General features: G+C 39.0%; 1 protein-coding gene across 2 annotated transcripts in view; it reads right to left on the reverse strand.

Annotated features, from left to right (window-relative positions):
• Nucleotides 1-18,925, reverse strand: part of Arfgef1 (ADP ribosylation factor guanine nucleotide exchange factor 1) — a 114,453-nt gene extending 95,528 nt beyond the window's left edge. The window contains exon 1 of one of the 2 annotated variants that reach the window (XM_042666362.1): nucleotides 18,206-18,925. In XM_042666362.1, the coding sequence (XP_042522296.1) occupies nucleotides 18,206-18,329 (124 nt within the window). In that variant the 5' untranslated portion in view covers nucleotides 18,330-18,925. The remainder of the gene's footprint in view (nucleotides 1-18,205) is intronic. The other variant, XM_042666358.1, reaches the window with a different exon arrangement.
• Between the last annotated feature and the right edge of the window lie 566 nt (nucleotides 18,926-19,491).

Below are 19,491 nucleotides of genomic sequence, written 5' to 3' on the forward strand. Positions count from 1 at the left end.
AGAACTGAAAGAAATGTTAACCAGCTATTTATGTATAGATGTATCTTATAGTCATAACATGAATATAAACTCATGCTTCTTTTTCATATGAAATATGCCCTTTTCCAGATAAAAGATAATTAAAACCTTACTCAAGTAACTGTGACTCCTCTATATAGCATCTTTACAATAAAATAAAAATTAAAAAAAAAGATAACTAAAGAAAAGTCATCACCAGACCTCCCCTAAAAAACTGCTAATAGCAGGGGCACTGGTGGCTCACAATGTAATCTCAGCTACTCAGGAGGCTAAACTCTGAGGATCATTGTTTAAACTCATCCCAGGCAGGAAAGACCATGAGGCTTTTATCTCCAATTAACCACCAAAAAAACAGAAGCAGAGCTGTGGCTCAAGTGGTAAGCTAACTTTCAGCAAAAAAGCTCAGGGGCTGCCCCCAGGCCCTAAGTTCAAGCCGTAGAATCAATATACGCAGGCATGCACACAAACACACACATACACATACATACATACACAGACACAGACACACACGCACAGAGCTAATGTTCTTCAAAGGAAAGAATATAAAGATAACTAGGAAAGAATAAAGAAGCTGTGAAACACCAAAAAGAACAGAAAATGGTAAAAATATGGGAAAATATAACACTATCCTTTTTCCTCTTGAAGTTCTTACATTTTATATTTGAATATAGTCATTTATGGGTCATTTATATAGGGAAAGTATTTAAGACAACAATTTTACAAAGTACAAAGGTAATAGGACCAAAATGAAGATAAGGTTTCTAGACTCTACTCAAAATTGACTAAATGTTAACCTCAATATATTGTGAAAAGTTACATATAGATAATGTAATGCCTAGCATAACCACTTAAAAATAAGTAAAAAGATACACTTAAAAACACTTCAGAAAAAGAAAAACTGTACTAAACTTTTCCAAGGAACCTATGGCAACATAATGGCAAGAAAAGATTCAAAGGGAAGAAAAATAGCAGGCCAAGAGAAAATAAAACAAAATGAAAGAGGAGTTAAACGATAACATTATAAATATTGCATTAAATATAACAAGTCTAAGTACAAGAATTAAAACAGTTTGGCAATTAGGATTTTAGAAAACATGACCAACTAACAGTAGTCTCCCCTAATGGAGGACAAATTCCAAGACCACCAGTAAATATGTGTAATTATATTCCAAATCATCTTTTCCTATATATTCATATACAAATGTATTCCCATTTTAGCAAAGCACTTACAACATTAATCTTACTGCAGATGTAGATACTAGCAACCAACACGATTTTTTTCCTTCCCTTATTTAATCAAGAAATTTCCCTTTCATTTAAATAAAGCAATTTATAGTTTCTCTTCACTGTATACAAACTATCAGCAATACTACTATTGTGCATTAGGATCATTATTTTGTAAATAAAGATTACTAGAACTGAAAGACCATAATACTGTGTCAGTGGATCTGATAAATGAAGTAGCTACTCAATGACTAACTGGTGGGTATATAGGAGATACAGTGAGGATATGCTGGGTATGGAATAGTGCACATCTTAATGAGGTTCAGTGAAACTTAAAACTTATTAATTCTGGAATTTTCCATTTAATATTTTCAGACTGAAGTTGGCTGCTAGTAACTGAAACTGAGGAAAGTAAAACCCCCAGATAAGGATGTGTTTTCTATGCACTATCTACACAAAACTAATTTCAAATACAGTAAAATGATATACGTAGTTTGAAATAGATAGGAAAAGATATCAAAAGAGAGGAGTGGCTATATTACCATCTGATAAAAATAACTGGACACAACAACAAAATGACTGCACAAGTTATTACATAATAAGGGTCAATACACCAAGAACCCATGGTAATCCTAAGTATGTATACAAAAACTATTTCAAAAAAGATGACATTGAAAAATAGTGAACAGAAAAAATAGAATTATCTGCAATTATAGTCAAAGACATCGCGACAATTAACAGAATTAGACAAAAAAAATTACCTAAGATACTGAAGTAAACACTATCAATTAGCAGGATTTAAATTTATGAAATACTCCACTCAGAAACTAAACATAAATTATTCAAATGTCTATGAAACATCCACCAAGATAGCCCATATCCTAAGCTACTAACTACACAGTACACACACAAATTTAAAAGAAGCAAGGTCATACCTACTGTGTTCTAACTACTAGAAACAGAAATAAGAAATCAAAAGGAATAATAACACTGCTAAACACTTGAAGATTATATACTTAGAAATAATGCATCAATCAAAAGGGAATTCAAAAAAATTTAAAAATTGGATAAGCATGAAGATGCAGCAAAATTTTGAGATATAGCTAAAGCATGCCATGTGGGAAAGTTCACCAGAAAAGAGGAAAGTATAACTAATAAGTTAATAAAAAAGAGGAGTAAAGTCTCCAATTTGAAGCTTCTCATCTTGAGAAACTGGGAGGCAGTACAGGGTAAACACAAAGCAAGCAGAAAGGAATAAGATTAAAAATCAATGAAATTGCAAATTAGAAAAGAAAAAAATATATAAATCAGGTAGGTTCTTTGAAAAGATCAATAAAATTGATTAGTTCTACTATACTGACAAAAACAGACACAGGAACATTATGAGGAAGACAGGACAGGACAGGATACACAGTACAGGCTGTCATCACTATACACTGATGACATTAAAGAGACTAAGCATAAACTTGGGTCAATGGAGATAAAAAGTCAAATTCCCCACAAAGGAGAAACTACCACAATTATCCCAATATGAAATAATTTGAATAAACCTACAATTATTAAAGAAGAGTGAATTAATAGCTTAAGAACTACCAAAAATGAAATCTCCTAGACCAAATCATTTCACTATAGAAATCTATCAAATGTTTATGAAAGGATTAGCACCAATTCTATAGGTAATAGAAAAGGCCTCAACTCCTTTTTTAGGCTAATACTGTCTTTATAATAAAACTAGACAGCTATTGAGTGGAATTTCTAATTTGACAAAAAGTAAGTACAAACATATGTATATATACTCATATACATATTCTTTATGTATATACACAAAACATGATTCTAACTATAGGACTATTTAGGATGTTGAGTAGAAAGGGAGAGGGAAAAAAATTAAGGGTAAAAATGTTGAAGTTTATTTCAACTATGTATGAAGTCAGTATGAGTCTCAATGAAAGCTACTGATGAACAGGGAGTGGGGAGCAAGGAGAAAGCTGTAGAGACTGTTGCTCTGAGTAAGGGATAGTATATGTACAACTGAAATACCATTACAGCCTGGTGGTGTAATTAATACAAACCATAAAAAGTTTTTTAAATGAATGACAGGAAAGTGGGCAGGTGCTGGGGCTGGGAAGGTGCCTCAGTGGTAGAGTGCTTGCCTTGCATGCATGAGGCCCTGCCTGGGTTCGATTCCTCAGCACCACATAAGCAGAAAAAAAAAGCCGGAAGTGGTGCTGTGGCTCAAGTGGTAGAGCGCTAGCTTTGAGCTGAAGAGCTGAGGGACAGTGCCCAGGCCCAGAGTTCAGGTCCCACGATCAGACCCCCCCAAAAAAAAGAAAAAAAAAAGAAAGAAATTCCATGGGTGATCTTGGTGTATAGCCAAGAATAAGTACTTCTACCAGTTGAAACTCATCAGTATGGCACCCAAAACCCTCCCTAAATGTTCTTCTCTGTAGTCCATACTCCAATAAAAAAAAAAAAAATTACATGTATCCTAAAAAGATCCGTTTCATAGCTCTAGCCTTTTGTTGTGTCCTGTACCTGAATGCAACCTCATCATCAATTTGCCTAACAAGTACTTCAAAAGACTCCATTGATCATGTTCTATGTCACTTCCCAATCAAAAAATCTGCCAGTGGTTTTCTAATACCTGTAAAACTTTCATGAGTCCCATCTCTTACCATTCATACTTATATTTAAAATGTTCATCCTTTAGGTAACTCTCCTGCTTCATTTTTTTTCAACTATTCATGCCTCACTTTAGCTAATGATATTCTCCACTCCCCCAAACATTTTTCCCATCCATCTTCTTTGGATAAAACCCTTCTAGCTCACTTCTCCTGAACCTACAGGCTAATTACTTTTCTACCCATGAGTTCCTCTGGTTATGATAATCACAGCACTTACCTTATTATATTGGATCTATTTTATGTGTTAATATCCTTCAAGTTGCTCCTTTATAGAAAAGACCATGTTCTATATGTTTGCATCCCTAACTTAGCATAAGATCTGAAAAAAAGTGGGTACTTCGATGTTTCTTGAAGAAATTATGTGTCTGGAAGTAGTAACAGTATATTTACCAGTAAAACTTAATATACCACTCGTTTTTTCCAGAAAGAATATTGTTGTACCTGTATGCTGATAATACCTAATCTCTGAAAATCACTCTCCAAAGGCTTTTCATGTTATAAACTACTGTCAATTAAACATTACTTACATGTCTCACCTATTCATGTCCCACTGGCATCTCAAACTAAATTTAAATGTAGCTATCTTTCTTTTTCCTAAACTCTTGAACTTCAAATGTGCTTACTTCCTTGTACTGATTGTTTGCTTTTTGAGAATAGATCTGACCAGAACATTGTTTTGAATACGGAACACAGACTTGAACCAGAACACAGCCTGTTGACCTTGAGCTCATGATTTTCCTGCCTCAGCCTCCTATGGGCTAGAATTACAGGTATGTATCAACATGCCCAACTTTGTATTGCTAATTTTGAACAGATTCAAAGATTTGGGGCTCAACAGACATCCCAGGATCATCCTCAAAGACTTTCTTCTCATTTCTCACACTTAAATAATGATGAAGTCAAAGATCCAAGCTTTCCATATTTAATGCCTCTAGTTCAAACCTTGGCTATGCTAACAATTATTGTAATGATCTCAACTGCCTCCAGTTCTATTTTTTTTATATCAACAGAGTGATTTTGTGAACTTCAACCTCATTTCATTGCCTTTGCTTGCTTGGTAACATCTATCACAAAATTTCAAAATTCCTCAGCATGGCATAAAAGATCTTTAGTAATTTGGCTCCTATCAAATTATTATAATCCTGATTATACCCACAGTAATACCAGACTTTCTGCAGGCCAAAGAATGCAGTTCCCAAAGGCATACTTTCCTATACTTTTGTACTCCAGCAAATAATTCTATCTGTAATGGTCTTCTACAGCATACTCCACTGTCCATCTTCCAAGACTGAGGTCTAAAATAATCCCTCTACTACTCCTGGAACTTTTGTGTTCTTTGGGTTTCCATCAATTTTATATGTCTACCTTGACAGCTCATTATTTAAAACCTCCATTTAATGTAAATTTGTCTCCTCAACTCAAGAGACTATAAATCCCTGAAAGGCCGAATGTAAGAATATGAATGTTCCCTAGCTTCCTCAGTATCTAGTATTATCTTAAAATATATTGAGGGATTCAATGTTTGTTAAATGAAAGTTTGTAAAATTGATTTTCAAACCTATAGTAAATTAGAGCTCACAATAACAAAATTTTGAAGAAAAACATTAGCTGTCTCACAGATCCACCTAAGGCAAAACCTACTTCTTTTTTTTTAATTAAAAAAAAGAACTAATTAATGGACATCATCCTCCACATACCCAGAATAAGTAATCATCAAGTTTTAATGAGTGGCTACACCATTTAAATAATGTTCATTGTTCTTAAGTGCAAAGTAAAAAAAAAAAGTTATTTTTAATACTTTCTCACCTCACCATTCAGCACCTTTCTAGTTTCTTATCTATAACAACTTCATGCTATTCTTAAAAAGAACCTTTTCTCAGGCTTGGTTCCAATCTTCTCAAGCTTTGTCCTAATCCTTCCATTTCTATAATGCCTCATGTTCCAAAATTATTCCATTCTCTTTCATTATTTTAGTCAAATTTCTCATTCTCTCAAGGGGGCAAAACTCAGATGCTGAAAGCAAAAATACCTTCTATAAATTTAAAGATAGCATCAACATATAAATTGCTAATATGTTTAATATTCCCAAAGATTATCCCAAAGATTAGATTCATGTTAATATGAGAAAAGATTTTTGAAAAATTTCCCAAAAGATGAGAAAAGATGACACAAGTTCATCCTCTCAGGACTAAACAAGTTGTAATCAAGTTATAATTAAATGAACATAAATTTTAGCTCATTTATTTCAAAAAGCATTTATAAATATGAAATATGAGAATAACAATATCAACAATTCTGTGTTTTGATTCAGAAAAATAATTTCTATGTCACAGGTTCTATATAACTGAAAAGAATTTGCTATCTAACTCTAGAAAGGAAGTAGACCCAATAATTTACATAATAAATCTATTGGTTAACACTACTAGGTTTTCTATTTCGTATAGCTTTATGTGATTTTTTTTTTTTCTGGTCCTGGAGGTTGGCCTGGGCACTGTCCCAGAGCTCCTTTTGTTCAAGTCTAATACTCTACCTTGAGCCACAGAACCACTTCTGTGATTAACTGGAGTTAAGAGGCTCATGGACTTTCCTGCCTGAGTTGGCTTTGAACTATGATCCTCAGATCTCAGCCTACTGAGCAGCTAGGATTATACACATGAGTCACTGATATCGAGTTACATTTATATGGCATAAAATACCCTCTCTTCTTTATCTTCTCTTTCGTCCTTTATTCGCTCTTTGTCATCCTTCTGGGGGCTAGAGGTAGCTTGCCATAAATCTATTTTGCTACAAATTCAATTTTCTCCCATTTCCACACAACTTAATGGACATGTGGGAGATCACATCAGGGTTAACTACAGGCTAATGTGTATTTCAAGTTACCCTATGATAATTTTTAAACTGCCTTAATTGCTTTAAAATTTGTCTTTGTGAATCATTTATCAATGCAGACAGACAATCTGAGAGATAAGCACCATGAAGATGAAATGAACATGAAAGGAACAGTTCAAGGAAGTGATAATGTAACCTCAATTTCTGCCCTTATGTCTTCTGAAAACACAGCTATGAGATTGATTTCTACAGAGTTGATATTTATATTACTTCTATGTCCTGATAATTAAAACTTTGGGGGGGCACACTGGTGTATATTTTAAGAGCTTAATAACATAATTGATATTAATCTACATCTTATCTCTATTCTTTACATTACCACCAGACAATGCATACCATTCTTATTTCTAAAGATTCACATTAGAAATTACATACTAAGCTTTTGCTTCTCATTGCATTAAACACATTCTCAATTAAGTAGGTAATAAATGTAGGAAATTTAGTATGAGGATCCAATAAGTGAAACAAAGTAATCAATGTCTTCCACTTTAATACATAAGAATAAAAGCCAAAACACTGATAAATTTATTTTTATTATTCTCTATTATTGAGAGAAGCTTTTTTAATCCTAAAATTATGTGGAAAAACCAGCAAGCAAGATTTTCAAAAGGGGCAATAAAGATGTCTACACCAATGATACAAGGTAACAGGTTAGATATTAAACACAAACTGAAAATAACAAATGGAATAAAATGTGACAAAATGCCTTTTAAGTTGCTTACTGTTAAAACACTCATCAATTCAGAGGGGGGAAATATGAGCTCATTAAATACATACCCCATGTTATACCCTGCTATAGTATATATGTTTAATACTTTTCTATATGCAAAATGAAAATTTCTTGAAGGTTCTTCAGAATGGTATTATAGAAGTTATTATGTCCTATGTATTTAACTTGACATTCAGCTGTGGCATACATATGTTGGTTAATCTCCTGAAACCCCATGACAGACTTAAAGATGAAGTTTTTTTAATCCAAAGAAATTAGATTAAATCCTATAAAATTCTTACATGTATCTTGCTTAGATTTATTAATTTATACACACCTGATCATATAAAGCAAAATAGTAGATAGCTGAGGTGGTGGTAATTCCTTGTTCTACTCTTGTGTTTCCTGCTTATAAACCAGGTATTGATATCTGGCACTTGAATCCAAGCTACTTGGAAGACAACAAATGGTTTGAGGCTAGCCCTAGCAGAAAAGTTCATGAGATTCCTATAGCTGGGTGCAGTGATAACTGCCTGTTGTCCTAAATTATGTAGAAAGCAAAGATCAGGAAGATTGTGGTTCCAGGTTAGCCCAAGAAGAAAGTCCAAAGACTCCATTTCAGTGGAAAAAAGCCAGTTATGATTGCTCACATCTATCTTTCAGCTAAGAAGGAATGCTAAAATACCTGGATCATGGTCCAGGTATGTGCCTAGGCAGAAGACCTTATTTCAAAAATAACCTGAAAAAAAAGAAGAGTAGCTTAGTGGTAGAGTACCTGCCTAGCATGTTCAAACCCTAGTACTGCTTCTCCCCTAAATTAGCTGTGTTACAAGATATTACAATAATTCTTTACCTAGGTTGCCAAAATTGGTATATAAACATTTTTTTTTGGGGGGGGGAGGGAAGGTCCAGTTGTGGGGCCTGAACTCTGGTCCTGGGCGCTGTCCCTCAGCTCTTCAGCTCAAGGCTAGCGCTCTACCACTTGAGCCACAGCACCACTTCCAGCTTCTTTCTTTTTGCTTATGTGGTGCTGAGGAATCGAATCCAGGGCCTCATGCATGCAAGGCAAGCACTCTACCACTGAGCCACCTTCCCAGCCCCTATATAAACATTTTTAAAATATATTTTTATCTGAGGATCATGATTCAAAGCCAACCCGGACAAGGAAAGTCCATGAGATTTTCATTTCCAATTAATCCCCAGAAAACCAGAAGTAGAGCTGTGGTTCAAAGTGGTAGAATGCTAGCCTTGAGCAAAAAGAGCTCAGGGACAATGTCCAGGCTCTGAGCTAAACCAAAAAGATAGATAGATAGATAGATAGATAGATTATTTTTAAGTAGTTGTACAAAGGAGTTGCCATTCAACAAAGTATTAAGCTGTTTTTTCAATCATCTTCTTGTAATTATTCTTTCCTATTACAAGGCTTCGTTCATAGACATCTGCTGCAATGTAAAAGGTAGTATACAAAACACTTTTTATGGTATTTTGTATTTTAACTTTGTTCTGCACATTCCACATTAAGAACCCTCAATTTTAGTTTAAGTTGCTAAATAAGGTTATCAAAGAACTGTAAAAAGCTTAAGTTAAAGTAGATTACATAAGAATATTTCCTAAATTACCTAATCCTTTTTTTAAGTCACATATAAATTTGATTACTTTAAAATATATACATATAAATACTTTGGAAAGTTAAAAATATCTGTGGAAGAGCTGGGAATGTGGCTTGCCTAGCATGAAGCCCTAGGTTCAATTCCTCAGTACCACATAAATAGATAAAACCAGATGTGGTGATGTGGCTCAAGTAGTAGAATGCTAGTACCCAGGCCCTGAATTCTAGGACACACACACACACACACACACACACACACACACACCTACCTGTGGAGGATTTAAATGTTCCGAATTCTAGGACACACACACACACACACACACACACACACACACACACACACACACACACACACACACACACACACACACACACACACACACACACACACACACACACACCTACCTACCTACCTGTGGAGGATTTAAATGTTCCTGTCCTGAGTACTAAAACATATTCAAACAAATGACACATATTAAAACCTGCGTAGGAACACAACATATAGAAAATACATATGAAACATTGATGAGTGAATAGAAAACAAAATCATGACAATAATAACATGTATGTACTGATAAAGTGACTGAAATATACGTTATTTTTTAGGTATCAAAGTCTTATATGTACTTATGCATGATACTTTAGCAAGATTTTGATTCCAATTCTTAAAATCATTTTACATGTAAGTACAAAGTACTAAGCTAAAAAGCAAGTGAACATATTTTTAAGGGTTAGGAATATGGTAATTACAATAAAAGCTAGCCTAACTGAAAGTTGCAAGACTGTTCAAATTTCCACATGACTCAAAAATAGAAACACTTTACAAACCACTTGTTATATGCCATTTTTGTTTAAAATTTTTAGAAAAGGCTGGGCACCAGAGGCTCACATCTGTCATCCTAGCTACTCAGGAGGCTGAGATCTGATGATCACAGTTCAAAGCCAGCCTGGGCGGAATCCATGAGACTCTTATCTCCAATAAACCACCAAAAAACCGGAAGTGGCGCTGTGGCTCAAGAGGCAGAGTGCTAGCCTTGAGCTGAAGAGCTGAGGGACAGTGCCCAGGCCCAGAGTTCAAGCCCCACAACCAACCAAAAAAAAAAAAAAAAATTGAAAAAAGCTAGATGCTGATAATTCACACCTGTAATCCTAACCACACAGAAGGCTGAGGTAGGAGGATCAACTTTGAAGCCTGCCTGTGCAGAAAAGCCTGTGAGACTCCTATCTCCAATAAACCAGCAAAAAAGCTAGAAGTGGAGCACCAGCTTTGAGGAAAAAAAAAACTGAGATCACAAGGCTCTGAGTTCAAGCCCTAGTACCTAAATAAATACCTTAGATATGAATTTGCCTTTTCTTAAGAGTAATATTACTGAAATGTGTATTATAGTATTCTCCAGTATTATTATTTTTTGTCTATGTATTGTCCTTTTTCTTCTCTTGATTAGAGCCTTTCTATCTCCCGAGAGTTTTTTCCCTTCTGTAACTTGTTATATTTAACAGGTAGTCCAAAAGTGCAGGTTAGGACTGCCACATTAAACTAAAACAAACACTGCACAAATCCTAAGATAGCTATGTATAAGGTCTGTGTGGAATCATGCTCTAACTCTGCCTCACAAACTCCAAGCTCAATTTCTTCCACCTGCAAAATGTAGGCAATACTAGTACTTAAGCATTCAGGCTTATTTTGAGGACTAATGAAGATAAAGCCAAAGTGGCATATAGTAAGCAAGAACTGTCACCTGTTCTTTCTTCTATAATTGCCTTACAAATAAAATGGCTCAAATTTTTGAACAATGTATTTGAGACTTGTGCCCATACTCCAACAAATGTGAATTTAGATTGTAATTTGAAAAAAATACTTTAAAATGTTGAGGCTTTTCCCCCCAACTTCTTTCCTTTCTTCTTTTCAGTATTGAGAACTGACCCCAGAGCTTATACCACCAGCCCTTTAGATTGTTTTTCTGAGGTTAACTCTTTATGCCCATGCTTGCTTTTGCCTTGAGGAGGGGATTATAGGCATGAACCACCATATCTGGCATTAAATGTTTCAATTAGATTAACATTTCACATGTTGTTATTGCTGGGTACCAGCAGCTCACATCTATAATCCTAGCTACTCACAAAGCTGAGACAAGGCTCAAAGTTCAAAGCCAGTCCAGGTAGAGAAGTCTATGAGACTCTTATCTCCAATTAACCAAAAAGCTGGAAGCAGAGCTATGACTCAAGTGGTAGAGAGCTGGTCTTGAACAACAACAACAAAAAAAAAAAACCTCAGGGACAGTGCACATACACAAAGCTAAATGAGAGTCAGAGACCCTGAGTTCAAACACTGTACTAGCACGTGCGCGCGCGTGCGCACACACGCACGCACACACACACACACACACAAATTTTAGAGCTGGGAATAGAATTCAGTGTCAGCACTTCCCACTATGTGTAAGGCCCCGAGTTCAAGCCCAAAATCATCAAAAACAAAATTCTAAAATCGGAAGTGATGTGCATGTCAGTATTCCCAGAACTCAGGAAGATCATGAATTTGAGGCCAGCCTGGACTACAAAAGACATCATCTCAACAAAACAAAATTTAAATACATATAAAATTGGCAGGATAACAATGTCTTGCTATATAAAAACCTATTTCCAGAAGGCAGGTGATATACACACATAAAGTTAAGACAGGAGGTTAAGTTTAAGGCCAGCCTGACCTATATAGGGAAGGCCTGTTTAAAATCACTTTGGCTTCTAGTTTTCCTCTATCAAGGTATGTAATCTCTAAGCATTCTGGAACTTCAGTTACAAACTGGATGTAATTCATTTTGTTATTCAGCCATCAGCAAATTCTATGGATCCTTTAAAAATATATTCCTAACAAAAAATTCTCACACTTTCCATTGCCACCAGTCTTCTTTCTTAGTCTCTATCACCTCTGGCCAACAGGAGTCTTTAAAAATAAAAATGCAGCCAGGTGCCAAGAGCTCACACTTGTAATCCTAGCTAGTCAAGAGGCTGAGATAGACTGAAGATCACAGTATGAAGCTGGCTTGGACAGGGAAGTCTATGAAACCCATCTAATTAACATCCAAAAGGCTAGAAGGGATCTGTGGCTTAAGTGGTATAGGGCTAGCCTTGAGCACAAAAGGTCAGGGAAAGCAAAAGACTCTGAGTTCATATCCCAGGACTAACACTAAATACACTAATAAATAAATACATACATACATAAATAAATGCAGTATGTCACTCCCCTGTTCAAAAATGCTCATGGCTTTCTTCCTGTTAAAAATAAACTCTAAATCTGCCTTGATTTCCCTTTTTTCCTGTCCCCTAGCTACATAAGCTCCTTGCATCCTGAAACACATCAAGTACAAACCCGTAAGTCTTGCTGTTCTGTTTCAGTTTCAACAAGGCTTAAAACCATTAATGATTAGGTCTAGGCTCAAAGGTCACTTCACAGAAAGGCCTTCCCTGATAACCCTATCTGAAGCTCCTACCCTTCTGAATTATTTCTTCAGATACTCTAATAATTATTCATTTGTAGTTTCTAGTATCCTCACACTACAAGAATGTCAAGTTCCATAAAGCCTATTTGGTTTATTCCTGTATGCTTGGCACTAGAGCAGCACCTTAAACATATAAGGAATTCCATAAATATCTGAGTGAAGGCTAGTTAATTTCTATGTTTGGTTTATTTTAGTTTGGTTTGGGGTGGGGAGCATACTTGGGTTTGAACTTAGAGCCTAGCATTTGCTAGATGTTCTACCATTTGAGCCACTCCCCAGTTGTTTTGTTTTTGAGACCAGATATCCCCAAATTGTCCAGGCTGATCTCAGATTCCAGGCTTCAATAAATACTCGTCTTAGCCAAATAGTTAAGACTACAGGCACACACCACACCACCTGGCAAGAACATATACTTATTATAATTTATTCATGTGTTTTTCCTTTGCAAATATGCTTCCATTTATAAAAAGAATATAATGGCACTGTTATTTCCATTCATAATTTTCTGTTAAATTAAACTTTACAAGGGAGAAAAACTAGCTACCTGCCACTAGATGGAGTAATGAAAAAAAAAACAGCAAACCACTCTTTTGATCTTAATCATGTCAACTGTCTCTTCCTCCCTTTTCACACTATCAAGAGTACTACTTTCTTAACAAAGATGACTGAGCTGAAAGACAGTTTCATCAGTGGTTGGCCTATAGTATTATCTACTTTGCTTTTCTTTCCTCTTAAACAACATCCCAAAGAAATTTTCAAGGAACAATGTGTCCTAGAGGCATTAATTGTGTTTACAGACTAAAAAGGGGCCAAGTAAATAAATACAGGGGGAAGAAGCCTGAACAGGTTTATTCCTTAGAGGGTACATTGTTCATGTGCATTGTAAATTTCAAAATGGAAATATACACTGTACCCTAAATATATTTCTTCAACCGATTTACTTCTAACAAGGCTTTTCTAAGAATTTATGATCTACATCATTTATTTCATTCAATGCTATCCTGAAGGGTAGCATTTTAAGGGTCCTTAAAACCAATCTGAAATGGAAAAGGACAAATATAAACAGGATCTTCCTTTTAGTCATTTCACTCATTGTATTATTCTCCCCTAGCTTTCTCAAGCATTCAAAACTAAAAACATCTTTTACTTCAGATATTTAGACAGGCTTACAGGAGACTTAATAACTGATTCTAACTATAATTAAAGTATTCATGGACTATAGGACATTGTTGGAGATGTCACATTTTTGAAAATGGGGAAAGTGACAAAAACTAATAGTTACCAAAAGTAGCATACAAGGGCCAAAGTACTCAAGAAAGTTCCCCTCCACGCATATATTCCCTTTTTTATATTATTACCATCCAAAAACAGTGTGTGATAAGTGGGGCAGCAGTAAGACAGTTGTATAAAGTTTGAGTATCAAGGGCTGGGAAGGTGGCTCAGTGGTAGAGCACTTGCCTTGCATGCATGAGGCCCTGGGTTCGACTCCCCAGCACCACATAAGCAAAAAGAAAAAAGCCGGAAGTGGCGCTGTGGCTCAAGTGATAGAGCGCTAGCCTTGAGCTGAAGAGCTGAGGGACAGCGCCCAGGCCCAGAGTTCAGACCCCACAACCATACCCCCCCAAAAAAAAAAAAGTTTGAGTATCAACATTAAATTGATTATTTCTGGGGAAAGTAACTATAAATAATAGTATACTATAAGAAAACTAGTAAGTGGGATCACTTTATTTTATGATGAAACACATAAATTCATGTTCTCTAAGACAAAAATTACTTCTCTAAGAATTATTCTGTTTCTCATCATTCTCTCATATCCATTTAGGAACTCACATCTCTTCCAAATCACTGCCTCTATATGCCTTTCTTTCCTTTAAAACCTGTTTCTGATCATACAAGTCCCTCCTATTCTGTACCAGTGCCAGTTTAACAACCTTGAACTCTTCACTTTAACATTTGCAGAGTATCTTCTGCCTTCTATCCAAAATTGAACTTAACTGAACAACAATACATCAAAGAAACTCCTAAAATTTAGAAGCATGGTTGGGATATGCACAATCCCGAGATAAACAATGCTACCTTCAAGCCCAATCCCAAAACAATCCTAAATTCTTTGAAACTAAAAATAGTTCAGCTGTTGTCTCATCTGCCAGCAGATGGCCAGACTATTTTTAATTCAGGATTCTCAAGTGCAGGAGTGGATCAGACTAAGCTAGGGCAGCCCAGACACCCTCACTCTGCAGAATTCAATGTGCACTGCAGAAAATTGTGGTAGGGCAGGTACCAAGAAGGCCAATGTGAAGTTGCTGCTGGGCTTGTGGGCTTCATATAAATCATAATCAGGGGGGAGGGAGCTTTTTTTAAAAACCATCTTCAAAATAAAATCTAACGTTTTAAGAAAATTTGAAATAAGTTTTAAATAACTTTGCATATCCTTTAAAGATTTACTTTTGCGTACGGAAGTTTGTTTAGGTAGTGTCTTTGAGAATGGATTCTGTTATAATAAACAAAATCTCCATTAATGACAATGTTTTCTTTAAAAATTATGCATTTTAGCCAGAAAATAAAATGTTCTGAATAATAAACAAATTACAATCTGTGATTTACAGAAAACTTCTTTAATTAGTCATGCTAAAGTTGGGAATTAATTTTAAATACCAGGGATCTGAACTCTACTAACACTTCAATAAAAAGATTTTCAAATGAAAGTCAATGAAGTGTTAAAAGTATATATACAGAATATATGTTCTTGTTTATTATCCATCTCCCTTCAGTTCCAAGTAAGTGATGATTAATACTGTAAGGGAGAATGAATATATGCAGGCATATTTAGAAAGGTTGTAACACTCCCCACAAAATGACCTCTGTACCTCCATCATTCAATTCCACCCACTCACAATCTATAAACGAAGGATGAACAAACTAGGCCACTCCAATCTGCTTTCCCATCCAGTTTAAAGGCCACATGGACTATTACGGGACCAAAGGGGGACTGGCCTAGACTCCAATAGTGAAGAGGAGGGAAGCCTTTAATAACTTCCAGACACAATACATATTTGAGTATAGCAAATTAGGTGATATACTTTCTGACAGGATGAAAGAGGTTATCTCTACCATTTGTTTGTTTAATACTGATGGATGACAAGAGAAAAAACAAAAATCATCAGGGACTAGCTACCATGAAATTGCAGATGGAACTTTTACACTGTAGCAGGCTAAATGTAACTTTTATGAAGTTCAAAGAAAATGCTTTGTGCATCTCAAGTACCTGGAAAGACAACCATAATACAGCTAATACACATAGCACCAAAAAACTTACCACGAGAAATGGTAAAGATGTAATGGTAAAGATGCATTTACAGAGTTTATAAGTCCTCTAAATATGCCAATCTAAAGTAGCAGGAATACTAAATGCACAAGTTAAAGACAGACTGCATTCATATTCATGGCACATTAGAGGGGAGGTGACTGTACAAATATTAAGTTCAACACTCTAATTCAGAGAAGGAATTTAAGGCCAACAGACTTACCTAATAATCCCAAAACAGAACTAATACGTAGACCTAGCATTTCCACAGAATCACTATTAAAACCGCAGCATTTTTTTAGGGGAGCAGGTGTATATACATAGCACATTCCATTTCTTTAGGTAGATCTTTACTATTTAACATATTTTTTAAAAAACTCTAACATGAAAAATCTGAGTTCTCAAACATAAAACTTTAAAATTCTATGTCCTTTACCCTGCAAAATTATCTATAAGCTAACAATTCTCTAAAAAATACATTATTTCCTCATGTCACCCTCACTTAATAGTTAATTCTTTCAAGACCCAGATATACAGTATTTGCCTTTCATATACCTAGAACAATTTCTTGTTATCTACAAGAATAATAAAACAAAAAACCTGTGACTCATAAGAGAAGCAAAGAGAAAGAAAAAAAAACACCTGAAGTCCAATATACTACAAATCCAGTTTTGTTGAGACTTCTGACCCCAAATTTATAACCCTCCTGTGTCAGCCACCCCACTTTCACATTGAGATTACAGGTGTGTACCAGTGCATCTGGCTAAATTAATTTCATACTGAAATCTCTTCTATGTGTTTCCTATCACCAACTGTAAGAATCCAGAAAAGAAAAACTGTAGATAGCATATTATAGCAAGTGGCATAGTAATCTTTTATTTTTAAAGATCAAAAGGCGGGCTGAGAAGGTGGCTCAGTGGTAGCATGCTTGCCTTGCATGCATGAGGCCCTGGATTCGATTCCTCAGCACCACATAAGCAAAAAAGAAAAAAGCCGGAAGTGGCACTGTGGCTCAAGTGGTAGAGCGCTAGCCTTAAGCTGAAGAGCTGAGGGACAGTGCCCAGGCCCAGAGTTCACAACCGGAAAAAAAAGATTAAAAGGCAAAGTAGCCTTTTAAGCTGTGAAGTTTAAATTTATGCTCTTACTTCAGCATACATTATGGTTTTTTTTTCCTCTTTCGAGATGTTCTTATTATTTTTCCAAAACACACTTAACAAACTTCATGTCTTGCTAATCTAGCCTACTCTGCATCTCCACTGCTATAAAGTGTAAGCCTCAGAGATTTATCACTACGTTAAATGTCCTGAACTCTCTTTAAAAGTCCCTCCTTTGATTGATAGATACAACAGAGCTACCTATAATTCCCTCCACCCCCAATCAATACCTCATCTGCCTACCCTGGCTCTAGGTATTGTTTGGATTTTCCCCTGCTGCGGTCTTCATTATACCACAATCTCTTCCATCTAAACTATAAATCACAATTGAAGCTGGAAAGCAGCTGCCACTGCCCAGACATGTGGCTGGTGGGTGTCATTGTCTTTTTCATTTCCCCCATTTCAAACCCTTCCTTCCCGGGTTTCCTAAAAGCCACTTAGATCTCCCGGTTTTCACACCGCCACCGCCACCCCTTAACCTCCGGGTCTTGTTCTTCCAGGTCAGCCCAGTTAACTACAACATCACTCCTGTTTTTCCTGTGGCGGAGGCGGGGAGATGTCAGAATGGGCTGCACGCCTCTCGCAAACCCCTTTCCCGAGACTGTCAACAAGGGAACAACTTCAGCCCATATTCCTAAAGTAACCACGGGGTGGGGGTGGGAGGGGGGAAGAACAGAAATGATAAAGTTACTACGGTAATGATGGAGCCCTTCCCACACGCAATCCCGACACCTCGGCCCCACCTCGATCTCCGAGCTAACAAAACAACAGCTCATCTTCGGTTCCATCACAAAGGCTGGCGGGGATCGATCTATCTATCCATCCTGTCTGCGCCGCGCGGGTGCACTAATACCACCCTCTCCGCTCGCTCCCGTCCGACCCCTCGGGTGCGCCGCCGCCCTCCGCCCGGCCCGGCCCGGCCCGGCCGCCCTCCTCCACCCCGCCGGCGCGGCGCCCCACATCCAGCCGAGTTACCGTCAACTCGGGCCGGGGCGGCCGGAAGCTCGGGGAGCTCCCCGAGGTGAGCGGCGCGGGGCCCGGGACCAGCCCCCCCAGCCCCGCCCCGGCGACCCCACCTTCCCGGCGGGACCCCCCGGCCCCGGGCCTCCCCCCTCACCTAAGGCCACCTCGCACGCTTTGCGCAGCTGGGAGTGATGCGCCTTCTTCACTTCCTTGTCGGCCAGAATCTTCTCCAGGGCTCGGGTCAGGAACATGTTCTTCGTCTTCTTGCCCTCATACATGGACGCGGAGAAGGCGGCGGCGGCGGGGCGTCCGACCCGCGGCTCCCGGCGGCTGGAAAGGGGGAAGACGGGGACGACGGCGAGGAGGAGGGGAGGAGGAAGAGCGGAGAGAAAGGAGAGGGGACGGGGAAGGGAGGGGAGGCGTGGAGGGCAGCGGCGGGAGCGGGGAGGGACGGCCGCGCCGGCCCCGCCGCGCTGCGGGCGAGGGGCGTCGAGAGCCTCGCTGCCCCGGCAAGGTGGCCCCCTCGAGGGCCGCGCCCGTCCGGCCTCCGCTCCTGTCGGGCCCGGGGGTCGCGTCCCGGCCGCTCCCCCACCTCTCTCGTCCCTCCGGGGCCCAGCGGCGGTGAGGGAGCCCGACCCAGGAGGCCGTCTTCCGGGACCCGAGGGCCGAGGCCGAGGAGGCTCAGAGGCCCGGCGACAGGAAGGCTGCCCTGGCTACTGTGGGGATTAGCACCCGCCGGAGCCGCGGACGGGTCTCCATCACCGCCAGCCTGCCCCGGCCGCCATGTTGGGAGGAAACGACGCGTCACGCAGCGGCCGAACGGCTGCAGAGGAGGAAGCGGCGGCGGCGGCGGCGGCGGCGGCGGCGGTGCTGGCTGCCCGGAGCTGCCGCGGCGCCGGGAGGCGAGGGGGCGGAGAGCGGCGCGGGAGGGGCGGCCCGTGCCGCGGCGCTACGGCGGCCCGGCGGGGTCTGGCCGCCTTCCGCGTTCTCGCCCGCCGGGCGGTGTGGGGCGTGGCGGGCGTCCTGCGGTGCGCAGCCTGGGCCTCGGGCTTCCGCGGCGCCGACTGCGGGAGCTGCGGACCTCCGCACGCCGCGGTTCCACCTCCCGGCCGCGCTGCACCTGCTCTGCCAACTTTCCCGGAGATGCCGTCGGTGTGCTCACAGCCGCATCCGCAGTGCAATCTCCTCCCGCACCGGGTCTCCACCTGCCGGGCTCCAGTCTAAATTCTCTACCCGGGTGCAGGAAATTGCTCTCCGGGACGGAGCAGGGAGGATTCTCGGTGGGGAAAGTAAGATTAAAAAGAGAGAGACAGACTCTATTTCGCTTTTTCAACTCGGTAGGATAGATAAGTTAGTAAAATCTGGGTTTCGAGTTAGTTCTTAACTTTGAAGTCAGGGTGAATGCTTTTGGCTGAAGTCCCTTTAGAAAGAGCCCGGGGT

This window comes from Dipodomys spectabilis, unplaced genomic scaffold (assembly GCF_019054845.1).
Source record: "Dipodomys spectabilis isolate Male_0828 unplaced genomic scaffold, ASM1905484v1 ptg000015l, whole genome shotgun sequence".
Lineage (NCBI taxonomy): Eukaryota > Metazoa > Chordata > Mammalia > Rodentia > Heteromyidae > Dipodomys > Dipodomys spectabilis.